The following is a 24,009-nucleotide window of genomic DNA, read 5'->3' as shown; positions in this document are numbered from 1 at the left end:
TCACAATGATAAGCTGAGCACAGAAAGAGCATCAAAACAACTCCAAATATCTTGAGAATCCAGCTTCTGTCATAGGAGGCCAATTAATAATTTTGGGCTAGTCAAAAGATCCCAGCCTAGGGCCACGGTTCAAAGAACTGTAGTTTAAGCTTAATCTGGTGCTTGTATTAAAATGATATTTCAGAAACATATTCTTCAGTACAATTTTCACGATAGTTAGCACAAGGACTGAGTCTGTCACTTTAGGGTTGTGCTCCTTCCACTAAAATACTGCGAACTAAGTGGGGCGCATTCTACACACTCAGAGTGCAAAATATAAGAGTGGTTTGGACCTGCCTAGGAACACAATGTATTAGCCATATTAAAACTACTTTAGCAAACTGTAACAATAATGAATGATAGTAATTACCATGGGAATGTGGAAAACCAGTATATGTTGAAAAAAATAGAAAAGGTTAAATTTTCTTTGCACTCGCATTGGTAAGGAGGAATTTAATTGCAGATGCAATAAGAATATCTTATCTAGAGCCTCTAGGGCAAGGAAGCTCCTAAATCCTATAACTACCCTGTCTCCCTGAAAATAAGACCTCCTTGGATAATAAACCCAATCCAGCTTTTGAGTGCATGCGCTAAAATGAGCCCTCCCCCAAAAATAATCCCTCCCCTAGAATATTTAACTGCATGCACAGCTGGTTCCCGCCATTTCCTGTGGGGGAAAGGGGGGAACATGCCCCACATGCACCTGCCATCTATGCAGAATGGCCTCGTGGAGGCTGCTCCCGCAAACCCTAGCTACTGCACTCCTTCTCTTAGTGGTGGCTGCAAAAAGAACGGCAGGCCCAGTGACACTAAGGCTGGCAAGAGTCTGCCAGAAACAGAGACAGAACTTCCAGCCCTCTCTGGATCAGCTGATCCGCAGGCCACAGGCTGAGGTTAGGGGGTCTCCTGCACCTCAAAAATAATAAGACCTCTCTGAAAATAAGGGTAAGCGCTTATTTCGGGGGCCATAAGAAAATGGGCCCCTGTCTTATTTTCAGGGAAACACAGTGGATAAATAAAGTGAATTAACTGAGCTTCAGCCAACTTGAGCAAATCGCCAAACAAAAAAAATGTGAACAATAGAAGATAATTCTCAACTGGACAGCACTTTGTTGTGCCTCTCCCAAAAGATATAGTTCCCATTAACCCCAAAATTACATTGGCAGTCCAGAACAGCTTCTCAGCCAATCAAGAGCTTTTTCCTGTTGTACTTGTGCATGTCTGCCACACAGTTTAAGCCAGGCCATGATGGCAGGTGACCGAGACTTGGTACCTACTTCAGTGGATGGATGAATGGATTTAAACTGTTTATACCCTGATCCTTTTCTTCCTTCCCCTTCCCCAGTTCTCAGAGAAGTTTAATAAACATATAGGACACAAAAGCCACGGCTGATGATTTAATGTATATAAATGGGTTTAGAGCAGCAAGAGAAGCTACCAATATGTGTTTCATGATGAACCAAAATTAGAACAAAATAGAGGACATTTGCATTAGAAAGAACCACATTCTTCCCTTGGGTAACTCTCAATCTTGACTTCCATTGTAGTTCACTAAAATATATCAATATTTCCCCCCTCCCTTATTCCCTCTGGCTGATTTTTACTAACATGAATGAAAATATAATACTGTTCCCAATTAGTTTTAAGCCAAGTTCTAGATGTAGTTGTATCCTATCTGCTGGGATCATGAAGTTTCTAGCTGGACACATATAGAAAGTTCAAAGTTTTTTTCCAGAGGTGCTCTGCCCTTGCCTTCTTCCCAGGGATGAGAGAAAGAGTGACTGGCCCACAATCACCCAACTGTCTTAATGCCTAAGCCAGAAGAATTAGGGTCCCCTCCAGTAGTGGGTTCCAGACTCCAACACTGCCAGTACGCTGCACACAGTGCTGGGCGTCCTAGACAGGCACGGGCTCTGTGCACGCTTGCATACACCACCACCCTGCAACATGCAGCTGCCCGGTGGAAGTCGCTCAGGTGCCTCATGTTGTGCATGCGTGCGCAATGGGCTGGTCGCATTGTTAAACAGCCATGAAACTCCAGCGGGCGGTTGGGCCAAATGAGCCACTGTACTGGTACGGTGGCCGCTACTCCCGGTACGGCTGGACCGCCCAGAACCCACCACTGGTCCCCTGGTTTTAGTCTATAACCACTTCACCAAAGTAGTTCTCCAAGAAACAATCAATGCCGTCATTTCCCTCTTTTAAAAAACTGGTCTGTTTCAAAACCATTCATGCACTGTTTCCAGTGGTGGGATTCAACCAGTGTAACAGCCAGTTTGCTGAGCGCACCTGCAGTGCGTTTGAAAATAGCTCAAAAACCTACCTCCTACTGCAGGCCCGGTGAGTAAAATAGCTGAGACGCAGCAATCCGCTCTGCCGCGCCTATCAGCTGGGCTTCAAACAAAGGAAATAATGGTCAGTATAGCGCAGGGGCAGGAGGGCAGGGCAACCTGATTGTGGGAGCAAACCAGTCCGCTTTCAGCTGATCGTCAGATCTACCAGTTCACTTGAACCATTCCAAACCGGCTGAATCCCACCCCTGACTGTTTCCATTGGTTTACCCTATTATTTTTCTCATTCATCTAGCTACCCTTCAAAAGCTATGAGAATTGAATAGGTTGGTTTCTTTCCTACATTGCCCCACTGCAAAATTAACATATATGGTGCAGTACTGTAAAATAAAGATAGGGTGCAAGTATTTGCCTAGCTAGCAGTATGTGCAATTAGCTGGAAAGCTCCTCCGTGCTCTTTACATGGCTTACAGCTCTTACCAGCTGGGAGCCTAGTTTAAACATTTCAACATTTTGGAAGCAAGAAAAATTCTACTAGAGCAAACAATGATCAGAAATACAGCAAGAAGACTGGAGTGTTTATGCTTCCCTCCAACACAGAAGTAGCTAATGAGATAAACACAGGTTTCTGTTTAAACCTGATGTGTTTTATTAATGAGCAGCTGGTTGCTTTTTTCTCTTTCAGTCTCTGAGAAAAATCGTTGAGTACAGATTGTGTACAGAGGGTGCAATTTCTGATAGTCCTCTCCAGTTATGTCATTATCTCATATTAGCCCTTCTCCCCCTTCTTACAGTTTAGAGGGCTATAAGCTTCTTTCATCTCTCTTTGCTTCTCTGCATATTACATTGGCTGGTAATCATTATGTAAGCTTGGTTTACACTGGATAGTCTATAGATACTGATCTGATTAAAGTATAAATACTGGGTAATTTCATAATATTGGATGGAATTGGGATTAACACTCTTTGGGTTTTTCTTTTCAAAAGAAATGCACAGTGCAGCATCTGAAGTGGCTCGTGAGTCTTTTGGATTGAGGTTTGGCAGTAGAACCCAGAGGTACGGGCACAAGATCCAACCAGTGGCGCTAGTAGGAAGCAGTGAAAATGAGGACGGTGATGGGCGGAGCATCATAGTTCAAGTTCCCACCCCTTGGGCTTTGTGTATACATGTCCAGAAGGGCACATCTTGCATTACAGTGCTCTATTCATTACTTTGTCTTGTTGAACTTGTGACTTTATGTCATGTATACTGTTGTATATCTCATGTATACATGTCTACTGCATCTCACTTATTTTGGCCATGTCATGCGGGGGAATTCACTGGAGAAAGCAATTATGTTTGAAAGAGTTAGTGGTAAAAAGAAACCAGGCCATCAAAGAACATAGTGGCTGAATACCATCAAAGCTGACACCATCAGAGCATAGAAAAACCTAAGTAATGCAAGATCAGAGGATGTGGAGAGACCTGGCCCATAGAATTGCCAAGAGTCAGACACAACTGAATGAATATAATCATCATCATCATCTTGTTGGATCCATCTATAATCACGCAACAACAAACAAAATCTTGTTCAGGATCTTGACAGGGATGAAATTAAGGATGAAAGGAATGAAATTATCACAATTAAATAACAGACATACACGTGCATTCTTGCCCTCTGCTTGATCGGATGGATCTGAGATTGTCCTCTGCATATGAAATCAGAAACTCTTGGTTTTTTTTTTCTCCAAATAACTTTTTAGAACAGTATTGAATGGAATCCGCTCCAATTCAATTTTGAATTAAGGATTTGAGATTCAGAAATGTCAACCTGAATTAATTCAAGCTGAGACTCAATGGGGGGGGGGGAGAGAGATTCACTGATAAGTTGTAATGAGAAAGCGAAAAAACAGAAGCCAGAGCTAAATATATGAGTGGTCAAAAACAGCAGGGGGTTCAATGAACCTTTAGGGGACATTAACTCTGCCAAGTTTCAGCTGGATGCTTTCAATGGTTCACTACAATATATATATTTTTTAAATCCATCCTATTTCTTTTAAAGCAGATATAGCAGAGATGTGAAAAAGACAGCCCTGGGGCCGCCAGACTGTCCAGCAAAATGTTTTAATTTGCTAAACCTACTAAGCGGGTATCTGCTCCAACTTAAAAAATAAAAATAAATGAAAACCTGCTGAAGAAGTACGCTCTTACTCCTTTTACTTTTTCTAGGATACCAGATTTGGCATGATACTGAAAAAATAACCAAACCCTTACAAACAGGATAGAATGTGTTGCTAACTCTAGATGCTGGGTTCTCTTGACATTGTGGAAGGACTAGCAAATTTGCCCCCACCTCCACTCCCCAAGGCCCCCACCTCCACTGATTTCAGTGTCAGACTGGGTAGCACATATTGGCAAAATTTAATCTCTTCTCAGCAAGACTTAGAAAAATGAAGACTGATTTGTATTTAAGGAATGGTGTAATTTTGCTACTTCTGTGTTTGGGTGCCAGAACAGTGGCATGCCATGGCTAGTTATCCCTCTGTAAAGGCTACCCCTCCCTTTGCATCCCTGAATCATTGGGAAGATCCAGTTGTGTCATAATTGTGGCTTGCAGGTCCATACGATGCATTTGCAGAACTTGTTGCAAGAAGAGTCAACCCTTGGTTGACATCCATAATGGAAGAGCATGTATGCACATGCCTAGTGCTATGTTTTTTGTCACCATTGCTATCTCTACAGGATATCTGGGTTGATATGAGCATAATATTTATATGTGAGGGCATCCGCCACCTAGCTGTAATATCGACGTGACCTGCGTATTGTTTGTTGAGGATTCTCACAACAGAGCCTCCATCTTGGTGCCAATCTGTCACTGAGACATGATGTCAGCATAGTCATAGTCCAGATAAGAAGCACAGCCAGGAGTACTAGCTTTGTGTTTGCTGTAAGATTACATTAACAGAATATTGCAAGTCTAAAAGTACATCTCTTTCCCCCTTGCTTTTACAATCCAAGAAACTAGGGAGGGTCCCTTCTGAGACTTTGCTACACCCACACTGCTGCTGCAGACTTAATTGCCTCTTGTTTGAACATTGACTAGTCTGGGGCTCTTCCTCCTCTCCCAAGGCCATTTCCATGTACCATTACACATGCCCAAACTGAACCAAAGTGATCCAACTGGAAAATGATATTTTCCATTAGAACAAGGAATAGGCTCTATGTCACACAGAAAGATAAGGTGGCTCAGGGGCTAGAACGCTGAACTTGTCGATCAGAAAGGTCGGCAGTTCGATGGTTCGAATCCCTAGTGCCATGTAACAGAATGAGCTCCCGTTACTTGTCCCAGCTTCTGCCAACCTAGCAGTTTGGAAGCATGTAAAAATGCAAGTAGAAAAATAGGGACCACTTTGATGGGAAAGTAGAGCGTTCTGTGTCCCTTCAGCATTTAGTCATGCCGGCCACATGACCATGGAGACATCATTGGACAGTGCACTGCCCCCTAGAGTTGGGAATGACTAGCACATATATGCAAGGGGAACCTTTACCTTTACACACAGAAAAGGGATCTGAAGGAAGTTGGGGATCTGCAGGGCTCCAATTGTCCCTTTCCTAGACACAGAATGGGATAATTTGCCACGATCAAGTTACCGCTGCCAACTTGCCGTGGCCAGCTCGCCATGGGACAACTCACCACAGTCAACTTGCCTTGACCAACTCGCTGTGAGACAATTCAACAATTTCATTTAATTATTTAAAATTATTTTTAAATTCATTTTAATTTTTGTCATTCTCATTTCATTTTGTCCTGCCTTTTCTTGCATTCTTTCTTTAATGATCCTATTCCACTGTTTCTTCAATATTATGTAACTTTTGCCCCATAATAAATTGTTCTGTGATGAGTTGACGGCTGCGAATTGTCCCGTGGCAAGTTGGCTGTTGGGAGTTGCCCTAGACCTAATTGCCATGAGCTTTCAGTGGCCTTTTCTTTTTTTTTGGCTGTCAGACCAGAACTTCTCTAGCGAGTCAAAAAAAATGTTTTCAGGATTGGGAATCTTGACTTTAGGAAATACCTTTCACAAGTTTATCCTGCCCAGCCTGCTCTTCTTTTCAGCGATTCAGTGATTTTACCACTACTTACCTTGCTTGTCATCCCTCCCTCATTCTTCTCCTACCTACCTGCCTCTCTCCCACCATGCTGGTCAAGCGCAGATATTCCACCTCTCCCGTTCTTTTTGTCTTCCCTGGACAACATCGCTGGCCAAGAGGCAGAGAATCTGTACTTGGCCAGGATGGCTGCAGAGAGACAAGCAGCAGAGGAGAATCTTCCTTCCTCTTCTCTACTCCTTACTCCTCCAGCAGCAGCAGAAGGAGGAAGCCACCACCCCTTTGCTGGGCCTTATTTCAGAAATGTGGCAAGAGGAACTTTGGAAAGGCAACTCTTTTCCAATCAGCTTGTTTTCCTCCCATCCTCAAACACATCGTGTCAGAATGTCTTGCTCCAGCAACAGACCCTATAGCAGATGCTTGGTCAGACTGTGGGAATTGCCACATGGCAAAAACCAAACTACAGGTAGTCCTCAACTTACAACCTGTTGTGGCCCAGCATGATCCGGTTGAGCTGCTGATGGACTCGGATAGCAAGGAACCATATGAGTCTGCCCTGGACGATGTGGAGGACCCTGGGCAGGGTTCAGACTCAGAGCAGGGACCACAGAGGTTAGTTGGCCACCAGGAGGTGCCTGAGGCATGGAGCAGTGGGGAGGATCAAAGGCAGTTTGTCCCTGATGCTAGATTGCGACGGGCTGAGAAACGGAAGCAGCAACTCCGTAGGCAGGCTCACAGAAGATGATTAAGCACAGGTGGTTGTGGATTGGCCCCTCCCAAGAGAGATTATAGGTGAGGCGTTGGGAGGGGACATTTGCAGGAAACAACCGTTCGAATTAGTAGTTAAGAAAATCTATCTGTGTATTCTAGCCGTGTCTGTTCGTTTGGACTATCTGCGTTGCTTCATTTGAATTATCTGGGTTGCTGCAGAGCTACTCTATTGAATGTGAGTTGCCTGAGCCCTCAGCCAAAGGATTCGTTATCTCAGTAATTAAACAGTGGCAAACAGCCAAGCCTGTGTTCTGGTTTATTCACAGGCGTGGGTGTGGGTGTGTGTCAGAACACAACCAGATGCTTAGGGACCACTTGAAGTTATGAAGGACCTCCCTGCAGTTACTTATCACCTGGGTTCAAAGCTCCCCATGGTCACATGAGCACACTTTAGACACTTGTCAATCAGGCCACATGTACAGCTGTTTGCGCTATCCCACGGTGGTGTGGCTGTCGTTTATGACAGTTTTGCCAAAACCTGGCATTTACTTTTGGATTTTGGCAAACCGAGCCGTGATGAGCTGTTGATTTGCTCAACAGCCTCACAAAAATGGTTGCAATCAGAGTGGTCACGTGAGTGACCCAATTTACAACTATCACAAGTTATGACTGTGATGGGCAGGTTCCATTACAGTTGTAACTCAAGACCACCTATATTAAAAAGAACATAAAGGTAACCATGGTCCAAAGTCCTCTTTTCTGATGAGAGATACTTTTACATCTCATTTGGAAACCAAGGACCCCAAAGTATGGAGGAAGAATGGAGAGGCCAATTAAGCACAGTCATTCCACGGTCATTGAACCAGTTTTGGGTGCTTTTGGCAAAAGTTGCTCTCATCAGAAAAGAGGACTTTGGACCACTGAGCAACAGGACTTTGGACCACTGTGCTTCATTAAGACCAGGGTCAACGCAGCTGTCTACCAGGAGATTTTGGAGCACTTCATCCTTCCTTCAGCAGACACGATTTATGGGGATGCTGACTTCATTTTCCAGCTGCCCACACTGCCAAAAGCACCAAAACCTGGTTCAATGACTGTTGGATTACTGTGCTTGATTGGCCAGCACACTCGTCTGACCTGATCCCCATTGAGAATCTATGGGGCATTGCCAAGAGAAAGATGAGAGACATGAGACCGAACAATGCAGAAGAGCTGAAGGCTGCTATTGAAGCATCCTGGTCTTCCACAACACCTCAGCAGTGCCACAGGCTGATAGCTTCCATGCCACGCCGCATTGAGGCAGTAATTGCTGCAAAAGGGGCCCAAACCAAGTACTGAGTACATATGCATGCTTATACTTTTCAGAGGTCTGTTATTGTTCTATGCACAATCCTTGTTTTATTGATTGCATGTAATGTTCTAATTTTCTGAGATTGTGAATTTGGGGTTTTCATGAGCTGTAAGCCATAATCATCACAATTATGACAAATCACGGCTTGAACTACCTTGCTTTGCATGTAATGAGTCTATCTCATATATTAGTTTCACCTTTTAAGTTGCATTACTGAAGTAAATGAACTTTTGCACGATATTCTAATTTTTCGAGTTTCACCTGTATATTTAGTTATCTAAATCGCTTTTTAGGCTCATGAATGCACCTTCCAAGAAAAACTGCTTGAAATAGTGAGCACAGGGAGTTGCCCCATTAAAAATGGGGGTGGGAGTGGCCTTTTGGTAGCTTTTTCAGGTTTCCTTTTATTTCCTGTTTTTGTTGCAGCTCACTTACTTGTTTTGGAATTCTTGAAAGAACTTTCCAAGCATTTCTAAAGTATTTGGCTAAAAGAGTGGATATATTACCTAAAGTAGAATAGAGGACAACGGAAAATATTTGATAAATATCTTAATATAATGAACTGGAACCCTATGGAAGAACTTGTTGGGTAAAATGGAGAAGATACTACTTTGGTCCTGGAAATAACAGGGGAACACAATATACCGTCAGTCTCAGGCCTTGTGTGCAAGAAAAACATTCTAATGAAATAAAGCTTCTAGAATATTATGCTTATATAAAACAGTGGTAAATGAAGAAAATATTTGGCCTCAGAGCTCAATAAACCTCTCTAAATATATTATGTAGGGAGAAATATGAGAATTAATTAAAGCAAGCGTGTACAAATCCCATTTAGCCTCTTTTTCTTTTTTCTTTTTGGCACGGACGAAGGCTGCATTTAGGAAGAGAAATGAAGAATTACTGTTCAAAAGGGTTGTAATCACGAGGATAATATGTGCAGAGGGTTTGGCAATGGAGAGGCAACAGAATGGCCTTTCTAGCTGTTTCACTAAAAGGTTGGGATGGAATTTGCAATTTGTGTTTGCAGAAGGTTTTCTGATATTGCTTTGTTGCTTTACGAAGGGAGATTTCTGTTAATGATTGAGCAATGTTAAAGAGGCTGCACTGCATTTGTAAAAACTCCCTCTTCTCTTCATTGCTGAAAACTCTTCTAGATCAAGAATCCCTTTGCGGTGGAAGGGTGCTATTATTTGGTGGAAGGCCAATTATGAAAACAAATTACAAACTCTATACTAATAAAGCAAGAATGTATTTGCCTGGTGGTCTGTATTACCTTCTTTTTCCCCCCCTCGTATTCTGTAATAACCTTCTCTACAACAATGCATTTCAAGGAAAACGGAGAAAGAAATGTATAGTATTCCTTCTGAAGAAATCATTTATCCATCCAATTTATTTAAAATAAGCATCAGGCTTGGAAATGCTGAATATTATAAGGAACCCATTTCATCCCTTCTGCTGTGTACATGCTTAATAGAGCTACATTTTGAATTTCAGCTGTGGGAAGAATGAACTAATTGTTTGTCTTGTTTTCAGCTCTTAGGTAATAACCAGGAACAGAAATGGGGAAACAGAACAGTAAATTGAGACCTGAGGTGCTCCAGGATCTCCGAGAGAACACCGAATTCACAGATCATGAGCTTCAAGAGTGGTACAAAGGCTTCCTAAAAGATTGCCCCACTGGCCATTTGACTGTTGATGAATTCAAAAAGATCTATGCGAATTTCTTCCCATACGGGGATGCTTCAAAATTTGCAGAGCACGTGTTCCGCACTTTTGACACCAATGGAGATGGGACGATAGACTTTCGGGAATTTATAATTGCGCTAAGTGTTACATCTCGAGGAAAGCTTGAACAGAAGCTGAAATGGGCATTTAGCATGTATGATCTTGATGGCAATGGATACATTAGCCGTGCTGAAATGCTTGAAATAGTGCAGGTGAGCCAAAAATAAATAAAAATTAAAGCATCTAATTAAATATTAAGGCGATCTAGTCAGTGGTGAAATTCAATTTCTTTTACTATTGGTTCTGTGGGCATGGTTTGGTGGGCATGGCTGGGGAAGGATACTGCAAAATCTCCATTCCACCCTACTCTGGGACCAGCCAGAGGGGGCATTTGCCGGTTCTCTGAACTACTCAAAATTTCCTTTACTGGTTCTTCAGAACCTGCTGGATTTCACCCCTGGATCTAGTGCAATCCAAATATTTTACCTATTTAACTTGAATGCAAGTATAGCAGCCATTTTCAGCCTGGTGCACTTGAGATATATGGGCCATGCTGACTGTAAACTATCCAGTAGATTTAGAAAGCACCAATTTTGGGAAGACTGCTATCCATAATCTTGACCTTGGAGTATATTTCAGTTAAAGTTCCTCTTGGCATACTACATGTGTCAGTACATGCATATATAGCTAGTCCTCAACTTACAGCCAAAATTGAACGAAACATTTCTGTTGCTAAACAAGACAGTCATGAAGTAAATTTTTCCCTCGTTTTATGACCTTTCCTGCCACAGTTATTAAGTGAATCACTGCAGCTGTTAAGCTAATAACATGGTTGTTAAGTGAATCTGGCTTCCCCATTGACTTTGCTTGTTAGAAGATTGCAAAAAGTGATCACATGACCCTGGGACACTGGAACCGTCCTAAATAAATGCCAACTGCCAAGCGTCTGAATTTTGATCACATGACGATGGGATGCTGCAGCCATTTTAAGTGTGAAAAATTGTCATTTTTTTCAATCCCATTGTAACTTTGATCACTAAACAAGTGGTTGTAAATTGAGGACTATCTGTATCTCCAAGTAAGTGAGATGCAGGCAACAGTATGTTGTGGGCCAGCTGCCTGCAGAGCGTACAACCATAGAGCGTGTGCCCAGAGTGGCCACTGCCGAAAGACGCGGAAGACGCGGAAAAAGCCAAGCTGGGATGGTGGCAGAGTTGCCCTGGCTCCGTAATGAGAGCTGGACCATGCATCCTGAGGCTGGGAGGCGGGTGAGTGAGAGCAGAACAGCCGCTCGTGCAATCCCCTTCTCCAGCCGTGCACAGCGCCATTCACTGGCATTTGGAAGGCGCCAAGCCGTGGGAGCCAGGCAGCGGCAAACAGGCACACGGCTTGGCGATACCCCTAGGTCAGTGAATGGTGCTGTGCCCGGCTGCAAAGGGGGTTTGCTGAGTGACTGCTTGTGAGCGTGGTCGCTTCATGGCTGTTGTGTTGCGCTGCTGCGACAGCGCAATACAGCCATTCGACCATGAGGCTGTGCCCAGCTCTTTGGGAGCCCGCTCGCAAGAGAGCAGCCACCCGGCAACCCCCCTCTTCAGTGGGGCATAGCACTGCTCACCAACCTAGCGGTATCCCGAAGGGCCAAGCAACGCGATCACCTTTGCCTCCCCCCAGGTTCCTGCAGCTTGGCACCTTTGGGATACTGCTAGGTTGATGAGCGGCGCTCTGCCCGGCCAGAGGTGGGGGGGTTGTCCAGGGGGCTTATATGCAGGGGGGGGGCTTATATTTTTGCCCACCAGAAAAATGTCATGGCTGTATTATGAGGACATGTTGTATTTTGGGGGAAACACAGTATGAATTCATTGTCTTCTAGACTATTGTAGGTATGCATGAAAGAAGAATTCATAATTTAGGGCATGTTACACATTAGTGAATGTTAATAATAGAAAAAGAAAGGATGAACTTTGGAGAAAATAGTGTAATAATTTGATTGAATGCAGTCCAGAGGGGCAAACATTAGTTTAGATGGCATGAAGGCAGAAAAAGTGAGAGAAGCATTTAGCAAACCAAGAATGAATGACAATAGTGGAATCTATTTAAATACATAGTTGAAGCATAAGCCTTTTCAGGAATAGTTGTAGCAAAGGAGGAAAATAGAAACGTGCAAATGATTTGACTGCCTTTGGTGATAGTTTATACCAGGCACAAGTAGCCAGGAACAGGAATTAATTTCAAAATCTTCAAGTTTATTTTAGGCTACCTATATACAAGAATCTGATCTACTAATGGTCACAGCAAATCAGCGCTATTTAAGAGTCAATGGAACTTATGGCGGAGGCTGGACTTCGGTCTCTTGTGGGAATGTAGCGACTCCAAAATTATGACATGTTTGATCCCGCTTTCGGGCTCCACCTCGCAATCTCCTATAGTTTACATTAAAATTATAATTCAGAATGGCAACTCAGCTACGGAAGAAAGGACATGGAAGCTGCTTGAAAAACAGAAATGAATTTGTTTACAGAATACCAATGAAGAGAGTGCATCTGTTCTCCTTAATAAGTAAATACTTCATATATTAATCAATACATGCAGAATATGGGAATATATTAGATGCAAATCACAGCATAGGAATTTTTTTTTAAATGCAGAACTTTTTGAGGGTTCCTTCAGTATTGGTTTTTGTATGTTTTAATATATTTCACTATAATGGCCTCGGTTTTGTTTTATTTTGTTTTTTAAAATTTGGATTTCCCCAAAAATATGTTAACCTATTTTCTTATATATATATTGCTGTCCCTTTAAAGGCAATCTATAAAATGGTGTCTTCAGTCATGAAAATGCCAGAGGATGAATCAACTCCAGAGAAACGAACAGATAAAATCTTCAGACAGATGGATACCAATAATGATGGTAGGTTTCTGCAATAAGCTTTTGTGATGTGCTTACCAAACATAGGGGTAATGGTAGTAGTAGACATCTGTTTAACACTGTTTAATCTAGAGTCAAGAAATCTGCACAGGGAGAAATTGTTGCATTTTTTTTTTAAGTCCAAGAGTCTTACTTGTCCATTAAAAAAAATTAAATTATAAAGTATCTGGTCCTAAAACCAGACCATTAAGTCTTCCCTTGTTTATAAACTCATCTCTGTGCACACTTATTTTCCGGAGATTAACCTTTTTCTCTTGCATTCTGTTTTTCTCTTCCACTGACAGTCTCTGCCAAGCCATATAAAACTTTGCAGATAAATGTTTTGCAACAGAAATAAATTATTGAAAAGTACTACATTTATTCTAATTTGTACAGCTCATTCTAGCTGCAGGTTTTTTAACTCCACAAATAGGAAAGATACATCGATTTGCACAAATTTTGAACAACGCTTTTTAGAATTTCAAAGAGCAATTAAAATTGTAGATCACCATGTTACTTCAGATTGGCAGCCGTTATCTCTGTTCCTCCAGTTAAATCGCTAAAAGCAAAGATAGCATTTCTCCTTTTATCTACTGCATTTTGCAACAAGAAAATACTGTAGAGGTTGTCTTTGGAAGCAGTACCTAGCTTCAGAACCTTTGATCCATCAAGGTTAGGAGGAGAGAAGAAAAAGGAAAGTTAAGGTTCTTTGTAGTGCGGACGCTACTTAATGAAGTCATTAGTGTTGAAATAGGTTCCTGCTGTTTTTTAATAGTGGATCAAAGTAGAAATGTTTCCTCGATATTGCTTGCTAGCAAGACATGTGCCTATTTCCATGGAAGTATATTAAAAAGAAGTATCCTACTATGAACTGGTATGGGGGGGGGAGAGGTTTTGGGCACCATTTCTTCAGCCAATGATGATTCAGAAGATACTAATATCTCAAAATATAACAAGAAATGAGTTCTTTGAAGCAACTTATTGCCATTGTGGTCCAATACCCTCTGAAACAAAGGTGATGTTACTGTATTTTTGGAGTATAAGACGCACTGGAGTATAAGACACACCCAGGTTTTGAAGAGGCTTTTTTTTTAAGTAGGTAGGTAGATAGAGGGATAGAGAGGGAGAGAAAGAGAGAGAAATACAGTAGGTAGGTAGGGAGAGAGAGAGTGTGTAGATAGGTAGGTAGGAAGAGGGATAGAGAGAGAGAAATAGAGAGAGATAGAAATACAGTAGATAGGTAGGGATAGAGAGTAGGTAGGTTGGTATGTAGAGGGATAGAGAGAGAAAAATAGAGAGAAATGCAGTAGATAGGTAGAGGGGAGAGAGAGAGAGAGAGGGTAGGTAGGTATATAGGTAGATACCATGTTTCCCCAAAAATAAGATAGAGTCTTATTTTCTTTTTACACACAAAATATGGCTTGAGCCTTATTATCAGGAGAGGGCTTATTGTTTTGGGGTTGTCGGGCGGCTGCTCTCTTGCGAGCGGGCTCTTAAAGAGCCAGGCACAGCCTCAGGGGCGAACGGCTGTGTTGCGCTGTCACAGCAGTGCAACACAGCAGCCATGAAGCAACTACACTCAGGAGCAGCCACCCGGCAAACCCCCTTTCCAGCCGGGCACAGCACCATTCACTGACCTAGGGGTATCACCAAGCTGCGTAAGCACCTCTCCGCCACTGCCCAGCTCTCGCGACTTGGTGCCTTCGAAATGCCAGTGAAAAGCACTCTGCACGGCTGGGGAGGGGGGTTACACGAGCAGCTGTTCCACTCACGCGCATCCCACCCTCACAATGCCCTGGCCCAGCTCTGTCCGCAGAGCCAGAGCACCTCCGCTGCCACCACCGCCATTCCAGCATGGCTTTTTCGGCGGCTTCCAAACCGAGTCTTCCGGCAGTGGCCGCTCTGGGTGTATGCTCTATGGTTGTGAGTTGGCTGCCGGCAGAGCGTACTCCCAGAGCGTACAACCATAGAGCGTACTCCCAGAGCGGCCACTGCAGGAAAACGTGTTTTGGAAGCCATCGAAAAAGCCATGCTGGGATGGCGGCATTGGAGGCACTCTGGCTCTGCGGAGAGAGCTGGGCCAGGGCATCGTGAGGCTGGGAGGCGCAGGAGCAGAACAGCCGCTCACGTAACCCCCCTCTCCAGCCGTGCAGAGCGCAATTCACTGGCATTTCGAAGGCGCCAAGCCGCAGAGCCGGGCGGTGGCAAACAGGCACTCATGTGGCTTGGCGATACCACTAGGTCAGTGAATGGCACTGTGCCCGGCTGGAAAGGGGTTTGCCGGGTGGCTACTTATGAGTGTGGTCACTTCATGGCTACTGTGCTGCGTTGCTGCGACAGCACAACACAACTGTTCGCCCCTGAGGCTGTGCCTGACTGTTTGGGAGCCCGCTCGGAAGAGAGCAGCCGCCCAGCAACCCGCCCTCTTCAGCTGGGCACAGCACCACTCACCAACCTAGGGTATCCAGAAGGCCCCCAAGCAACGTGATCATCTTTGCCTCCCCCAGTTCCCGTGGCTTGGCACCTTCGGGATACCGCTAGGTTGGTGAGTGGCACTCTGCCTGGCCGGAGGTGGGGGGTTGTCCAGGGGGTTTATTTGCGGGGGAGGGCTTATATTTTTGCCCACTAGAAAAATGTGGCAAGGCTTTAGTTTCAGGACAAGTTGTATTTTTGGGGAAACACAGTAGAGGGGGATAGAGGGAGAGAGAGAGAAATACAGTAGGTAGGGAGAGGGAGAGAGAGAGAGTTGGTAGGTAGGTAGGTAGATGTTTCCAGGTGTATTTATCCATGTGCTGGAGAAGGAAATCGCTGACAACCTGTAGCACCTAAAAGTTTGTTTCTGCTGGCACAGCATTTGACCAATGTAATTCTCATCAATCCCTCTAACTAAACAGCTTTCTGGAAGGAAAAAAAAAGATTTTGCACTCTGCAAACCTCCCCCAAATGGCCTGTTTTTTGTGCAAATGGGCCCATTTTTTTTCAAACAAAAGACATGAATGGCCTTGGGGGGGCTTCCAGAGTGCTCCTGTGGGAGTTGGGGGGGCACAAATGAACGAAAAATGCCCATTTTTCACTCATTTCTGCCCTCCCCAGCCCCCAGGAGCTCTCTGAAAGCTTCCATAAGGCTATGCACGGCCATTTTGGTGAAGGGGGCAGGGCTTCGGGAGGCAAAAAATGCTGTATTTGGTGTATAAGACGCACCCATAATTTCAGCCTCTTTTTAGAGGAAAAAGGGTGCGTCTTATATTCCCAAAAATACGGTATGTCACTTTCAAGTCTCAACTTCAATACTTAATCCAGCTAATCTTAGTCCAACTAACAAATGATGAAAAATGCTGGGAGTTGTTGGCAGCAGATTCCCTGCCTTAGTGTCCAATCAGCTTATCTTCCCTATGATTCTTGACATGAGCACATCACTACTACAGTTAAATAAGTATTAGGTACCTGCTCCAAGATGGGTTGTTGTTGTTGTTATTTGCGAAGTTGTGCCCGACCCATCGCGACCCCATGGACAATGTTCCTCCAGGCCTTCCTGTCCTCTACCATCCCCAGGAGTCCATTTAAGCTCACACCCTCTACTTCAGTGACTCTATCCAGCCACCTATTGTCCCTTTCTTCTTTGACCCTCAATCTTTCCCAGCATTAGGCTCTTCTCCAGTGAGTCCTTCCTTCTCATTAGGTGGCCAAAGTATACTTGAGTTTCATCTTCAGGATCTGGCCTTCTAAAGAACAGGTTGATCTCCTCTAGGACTGACCGGTTTGATTATCTTGTAGTCCAAGGGATTCGCAGGAGTCTTCTCCAGCTCCATGGTTCAAAGGCCTCAATTCTTTGGCGCTCAGCCTTCTTTATGGTCCAACTTTCACAATCATACATTGCAACTGGGAAAACCATAGCCTTGACTATACACACTTTTGTTGGCAGGGAGATGTCTCTGCTTTTTCGTATGCTGTCTAGATTTGCCATAGCTTTCCTCCCCAGGAGCAAGCCTCTTTTAATTTCTTGGCTGCAGTGTGGTGATCTTGGAGCCCAGGAAAATAAAATATGTTACTACCAAGATGGGTCAGAGGGGCTAAAACATGCACTGGGATATGAAAATGGGAAAGTGGTTGTTGTTACATCAACAACAGAATAGTACCTTGTTGTTTTTTTACTTTGTTGAAGCACTTGATCTTTAAAAATATGTCCGAAGATCTAAACATATGAGAAAATATGTACACTTCTAATAGAGAGTGCAATAAAAATAACAATAAAATAGGAAAGGCATTGCTATTCTTCACAAGAGAGGTCTATCAAGAGTACCCTAATTCCAGAAGGATTTAATATATATTCGCAGTACTAGTTCGAGCATTGGGTGATAACTTGATCAGCCATCATTACATTTTGCTGAGGTTAATTTGAGCTGAATCAAGGAAGATGCAGCCCATTCAAAGAGAACCTCCACTACCACCACCACCACCTCCAGAGGTTTCTTACCTTCTTGCCAAGATTAGATATAGTCATCTTGGGGAGAAGAATACCTTAGCACTAGTGGGGGATTTTAGTTCAGACTGAAGTGGTCTATCTGTATCACAGCAGCTATGTTGGCTGGCTTTTGATTCCTTATCAGGAAATAATGATAGAAATGTCATTGATTGAGGATCTGGTTCTCATTGAAAACTTCTGCTAGCTGTTGCTCCTTCCTAAATGTGAGGGATGATTGCCCAGGAAGCAGAAGTGTCAGCTAGTAGATGATTGATATTTGTGTTCCTTGGATGGTTTTGTGAGCATGCATATTTTACAACTACAATCTCTTTTGAGACAAATAGGCTACATCAATGCATCTGGGATAAGCGTCAAATAGCTTGCCTGTTCCTAATTAACTCAGTTGTGAGAGAACTTAAATAAAAGGATAAATATGCACAAACCATTAAAGTCAATGTGATCGCTGAAAATCATTGTTTTCTGGTAATATGGTAGAAAAAAAAATAGAAAACCAGAACATAGTACAGGTAGTCCTTAACTTACAACCAGTTGCTTAGCTACCATTTGAAATTCTGATGGGCCTACCTAGCGGGTAGTTAGGATCCAGATTTGAAGTTCCAATGGTCACCCACCTCCAGTCATGGGACTGTCCTTTGGACAGTTGGCAAACAGGCTGCAATTGCAGTGTCCTGTTGTCATGTGACCGTGATTGATAACAATTTTGCTTTCAGTTTTTGGCAAAACTATGCCTATAGCAAACCAATGCCTAACAACCATACTGCATGCTTAACTATCTCAGTGATTCTTTTAATGACCACCACAAAAAAGTTTGTAAAAATTTTAAGACTGTTTTATGATCATCACCACTGTGATGGGCTCCGATAAAGTTTTAAAGAGCTATCTTGCATCCTTGCATTGTTACACTTTCCGGCCTAGAGAATTTGTTCAAGCAGAGATGGTCTCCTCAAATAAACCGTTTATAAACGCTTATTGTGCTTGTCCAAATTATCCTAGAAATATGTCACATTCCTCTGCTTCCTTCTCTTTGCCCATCTAAGAAATTAGGAAATGAGAAACAATAATACCTTAGGGCAGAGTATTTCACAGAGAAGGTAGGGGCTTGTTACATTTTGCCATTGTCTGCCTTTCCAATGGGAGCCAAAGACTTTGAACCAGTAATTCAGACTCTTGATCAATAAACTCACAACATATCAAAGAAAATGAGTTCTACATGTTGCCTCAGAATGAATGAAGATTGAAAAACGTTTTTCTTCCAGTGGCATTCTCATGTTTTTCATAATACAGAATTCTGTCCTGATTTAATAGCAATGGAAGCCATTTATCCCACCCATACCTAGCTTTTTATGAGGAACAATATGTTGAAATAGACAAGTTCCACAAAGCAAGTCACTTAACTTCGATTGTAACGGTCACTTAATTTCAAATATTTGGCATCAGAGGTTTGTAATGTTTTTAATCTAGCTCAGGGAGGAAATTGTATTGAGTTCAAAAATGTGTCTGCCTGAAATTCAGCCGCCTGCCATTTTTCAAGTCCGCCCTTCAGCAAGATGTCAGCTAAAGGAAGCAACAGATCAGCACCAAGGTTATACTTGTTTTCATGTCATTTTCGTTTTTCTTGAGAGCTTGGGAATTGTAGCAGGATGTGAGAATTTCGTCTGGTTCTTATTCTGATTGTATTTCGGAAGTCTACATTATATCAGTTTCCTCAGCTAACCTCCCTTTCCCCCCCCCCCCCCAAACAGCATTTATGGTTCTTTGGAACAAGGGTGGGTATCTTTTTGGCAGTCTATCAAATCTCGTGCATAGTTCTTTTTACACCAGCTGGAAATGAACAGACTGCTCTTCATATTTCCTATGTGGCAGATCAGATGCACAATTTTGTCTCTCTCTATTCCCTTCAAGGTAAACTATCTCTCGAAGAGTTTATAAAAGGTGCCAAGAGTGATCCTTCGATTGTGCGGTTGTTACAGTGTGATCCAAGCAGTGCAAGTCAGTTTTAATGAAACTCTGGACAGTTTGCAAAGAAAATTACTGGCTTGTTCAAGCTTTGCTCGTAATGGATGCCTTCAACCATTCCTCGTTGGTTAGTGGATGAAACTCCGTGGCTGGATTGTCTCTGTATCCAAGTGGAAAAAAAAAAAAGAGCCTCACTCTTCTCATCAGCTGTGATACGATTTTTCTTTCCAATATCCCAATTCTCTTTTTCACTGCACATTATTGTTAGGACTCCCTGTACACATTGAGTGTAACCGAAAGGTATGTTTACATGCAAGTTAAAAGAGGGGGAATGGTATTCCTCTCAGTTAACCTAAATGGATGACTTTAGTAACTCCGAAAAGATACCGTATGTAATTTTTGTCTGCTAGGACACCAACGAATGACAGGCAGTTTATATCCCAGAAAATCATTTATGAAATGTGGAATAAATTAAGCAGGTTTTGTTTTTTGTTTTTAAATGGCATGTCTCCAGTTTCCTTCTCAATGAGGAGAATTGCTTGCACTTGCATAGCAGTGGGAAGAAAACTGGAGTCGTGCGGTTTTTAAGAAACAAAATAGATATGCACATATAACACACACACATACATATACACAGTTATGTGTGTGTGTGTGTGTGTATACAAACGCACACATATTTTACATAAATATTTAGGTCATATTTAATATATGAAGTAGACTTCATCCTTCATTTCTTCTAGTTGTCCATGATTATTATTTTTTTAAGAAAAGGATTATGATATTTATACATAGTCAAGTTGCCATTAAGGCACTGCATGATTAGCTGTTTGTGGGTATATCACTGTTTTAATTACTGGTTGCAACACTTTGTCCATTTTTACTGTGGATTGTTCCAGCATTTACTGTGCTTAATGAAGACTAAAGAGGAATCATTCTGCTTCCGTGTTTCACAGTGAAGCGCCACTCACAATGGCTACAACATTTTAACAGGCTTTTGAGTGAGGTGAGGTAATTTGAAAAGCATTTACTATGATCCTCCTACCAATTTATGGCTGTCCATCTCTGTTTAATAGTCTTGTGCATTCCAGTGTTATTTAATATCTGCCTAATGCCAAGAAATGCTGATTGAAATAAAGGTGAATTTTCTTGTTGATCTATGTTATATTTTAATTATTGGATGCCTTGAATCCGCACGCAGCATGATTTCTTTCTAAAAAACAGTGAAAGGAAACTTCAAGAATCAGTTTAAAACGAAGTGTTCACACAAATTGCACATGAGTGGATATTACTCCATTCTTCCGCGGATTTTTCGAACAGAAACATTGCTCTCCAACTGGCCACAAAAGCCATGCATATATAAACCACAGGAGTATTTTCATTTTGTGATCAAAAATAATTTTAAATGAACATCAGCCTAGATCAGCAATATTATTTTTATTCAGAAATATAGCTAGAAGTTCTCTTCTTTTTCTTTTTTTGAAACAGATTTTTTTAAATATAAAACAACATTACATATCCTGACATAGGTACATTATAGGAATTGGAATAAGGCAAAAGATAGTACTGGCAGTGGAGCTTTGTATTATGGGTGGAGAGCACAAAGCCAACTTTTGAGAATTCAGATCTCATCCTTTAAAATGTCCTTTCATTCAGCTTGAAAAGTGTTACAGCTGTGGTCCGAGGGTTACATTACTTCACTTAAAAATAAAGATAAAGGTTTCATTGGGTGGAGTTCAACTACTGGTGACTAAATGGACACATTGATGTATTTTATTTTGGCAGTATAGTATGGAAGTGATTTGCCATTGCCTTCTTGATTTTCCATGAGGCGTGAAGGCCAGCTGGGTGACTTTGCACCAGTCCTCCCTCTCTCAGCTCAATCCACTTTGCAGAATTGTTGTGGGGAGGATAGGAGAAGGGAGGAGAATTAGGTATGTTCATCGCATTGAGTTATTTTTAAAAATAATAAAGGTTAATTTTTTAAAAAATCAAATAAATTCTCAATGCAGCCTAAAACACGGATAGAAGAACAAGAACTGTTTCCATAGCACTGCCAGGAAAACAACATGGATGAGATCAAGGTCAGCCAAGAGGGACGTAAAAATACATGAGCTTTCTTCCAGATAAACCAGAGGTGGGTTCCTACTGGTTCGGACCGGTTTGGCCGAGTAGGTAGTAACTCAGCCTGCCACGCCTCTGAACCGGTTCTATTGGCGCCATAGGCAGCACATTTTAAAAATATTGTGCATGCGGGTAGCGCGCATCAAGCATGCGCACGAACAAAGCACATCCCTGAACGAACCGGCAGTAGCAAAAGCCAGAACCCACACCTGAGGTAAAACTGTCTCAATTTGTGCCTGTATTAGCTGATGCGGGTTATTATTGGCTGTTGACGTCATTTCCATGCTCCTTTGAGGTACCCTTTCTATCAACAACTTCAAACCTTGAATTTTGTGTAGAGTATACAGCATGCTGAAATTCCATCGTGCTAATCTTTAGTTTAGCATGATGGAATTCGAAGTAGTTTGAATGGGACTCAGCCAAAGGCTTCATTCATCTGCAGAAGATTTAGGCTGAGTAAACTTTTTCACCTGTTGAACCCTTCATTCCTTTTGACATGCATTCAATTCTACAGCTCCAAAATCTGTTCTGGAAAGCCTGAGAGGAGGAGGAGGCTGGAAAGGGAAGAAAACTGGCGCTCCCCCTTCTCATAAAGAGACATCTTTCTGCTGTCTGCTGAAAGCAGTATTTTCTGAAGAATTAGCACTTAGAATCACAGAAGTGTGTTTGTGTGTGCGTGCATGCGTGCATGTACAGGTGCACTTATGTAAGTCCTTGTGTTTTGCAACCAGACTTGAAAGCATTATCTTTGAGGTCAGCTGTGAGTTTATGAAACATGTAATTTAGATGTTATACTGGCCACTGACCTGTAGGAGACACTGTCGTACCTGAAACTCTGGATTCAAATCTTGTTAAAGGGTTGAACATAGAGCATTTATGTGGAAGAAATCTACACCTAGACAATTCCAATAAGGATGAAACTAGCATAGCGCCCACTATTGGTCAATAGCTGACATCAGGAGCCCACAATTTAACAGAAGAAACTTCTGTTAGGAGGAGACCCAGAGCCATAAAAATCACAATATTGTCTAATATGAGAGTATATAGGGGGGGAACGTGGAAGACATGTCTTCCCCCACCCTGCTTGGCTTTTGAATGAAGTAAATATTGCATTTTTAATTGAGACAAAATTGGAGACAAGAATATATTATTAGCATCTGATTAGCATGAGCCGTGGTGGCGTCGCGGTTAGAATGCAGCACTGCAGGCTACTTCTGCTGACTGCCAGCTGCCTGCAGTTTGGTGGTTCGAATCTCACCAAGCTCAAGGCTGACTCAGCCTTCCATCCTTCCGAGGTGGGTAAAATGAGGACCCGGATTGTTGGTGCCATAGGCTGACTCTGTAAACCGCTTAGAGGGGGCCGTAAAGCACTACGAAGCGGTATATAAGTCTAAGTGCTATTGCTATTAACCTCTAAGTCCAATTTAACGAAGTCTTTGGGGTAGGCAAATATAGGACTGGCCTAAGACTCGTTCATCTGAATGACGGGGATTTGATTACTTTGCCCTGCTTTTTTTTATGGTACTATGGTTTGACTTGCTAAAGCAATGAAGTGCAGGAAGACCTCAACTTAAGAGCATAATGGAATCTGCCCATTACAGTTGTATCCACGTAGTTGCCATACTTAATGACAACAACTCCTTCTCTCCCAGTTGCAACTGTTAAGTGTCTCTGGGTGGGCACCTAACGCAGGCCCAAGTTCACACTGCCACACCTTCCCAGCTCACACATGCCCTGGTCCAGGCCTCCCAAGCCCTCCCTCTCCACTCCAGAAATACTCAATTACCTACCCAGTAGGTCCCCACAAACCTTGCGCCTGCTTCCCACCATGAAGCGTCTCACACTCTCACCCCCCTCCATCACGCCTCAGTCCACTTACCTGTTCTGTAGATTTGGGAAGCAGGCAATCACCCCTGCAGCCTTCCTATATTGAGACCATGTGCTGCTGTCCTGGAAGCAAACCCTATTTTGGGAGTGGCTGAAATTCTTGAATCAGCGTGCCTGCAATCGGTTGCCAAGCATCCAAATTTTGTTTACATAACTGCGGGTGCTGAAGCGGACGTAACTTCATGTTAGGTTGGATCAGGAATGAAATCCCTTCATTCAGCACCATTGTAATGTCGAACAATTGCTGAACGAACCATCATCAGTAAATGACTTCCTATAGAGTTTTTAACATGCTTCTAAATATTTCAAAATCTGCAGAAAATTTAAAATCAAGGATTACAAAATAAAGCTGTTTTTGGAGACAGAGAGAGAAGATAGAGAATGATAGATTAGATAGAGAGAGAGAGAGAAGATTAGATGATAGATAGATAGGATGATAGATAGATAGATGATAG

The 24,009-nt window shown here is 42.6% G+C and overlaps 1 protein-coding gene across 6 annotated transcripts in view; it reads left to right on the top strand.

Moving 5' to 3' along the window:
- Nucleotides 1–20,697, top strand: part of HPCAL1 (hippocalcin like 1) — a 122,654-nt gene extending 101,957 nt beyond the window's left edge. For 4 of the 6 annotated variants that reach the window (XM_081944722.1, XM_081944719.1, XM_081944718.1 and 1 more), the window contains 3 exons: nucleotides 10,012–10,415; nucleotides 13,005–13,110; nucleotides 19,493–20,697. In XM_081944722.1, the coding sequence (XP_081800848.1) occupies nucleotides 10,038–10,415; nucleotides 13,005–13,110; nucleotides 19,493–19,590 (582 nt within the window). In that variant the 5' untranslated portion in view covers nucleotides 10,012–10,037 and the 3' untranslated portion in view covers nucleotides 19,591–20,697. Of the gene's footprint in view, nucleotides 1–9,651; nucleotides 9,741–9,804; nucleotides 9,828–10,011; nucleotides 10,416–13,004; nucleotides 13,111–19,492 lie in introns of those variants that run through there. The other 2 variants (XM_081944723.1, XM_081944720.1) reach the window with 2 other exon arrangements.
- The last annotated feature ends 3,312 nt before the right edge of the window (nucleotides 20,698–24,009 follow it).

The sequence above is a fragment of the Natrix helvetica genome (assembly GCF_964273705.1).
Source record: "Natrix helvetica genome assembly, chromosome: 2".
NCBI lineage: Eukaryota > Metazoa > Chordata > Lepidosauria > Squamata > Natricidae > Natrix > Natrix helvetica.
Note: the sequence above shows the minus strand (reverse complement) of the source record. Positions and strands in the feature narration are given on the sequence as shown.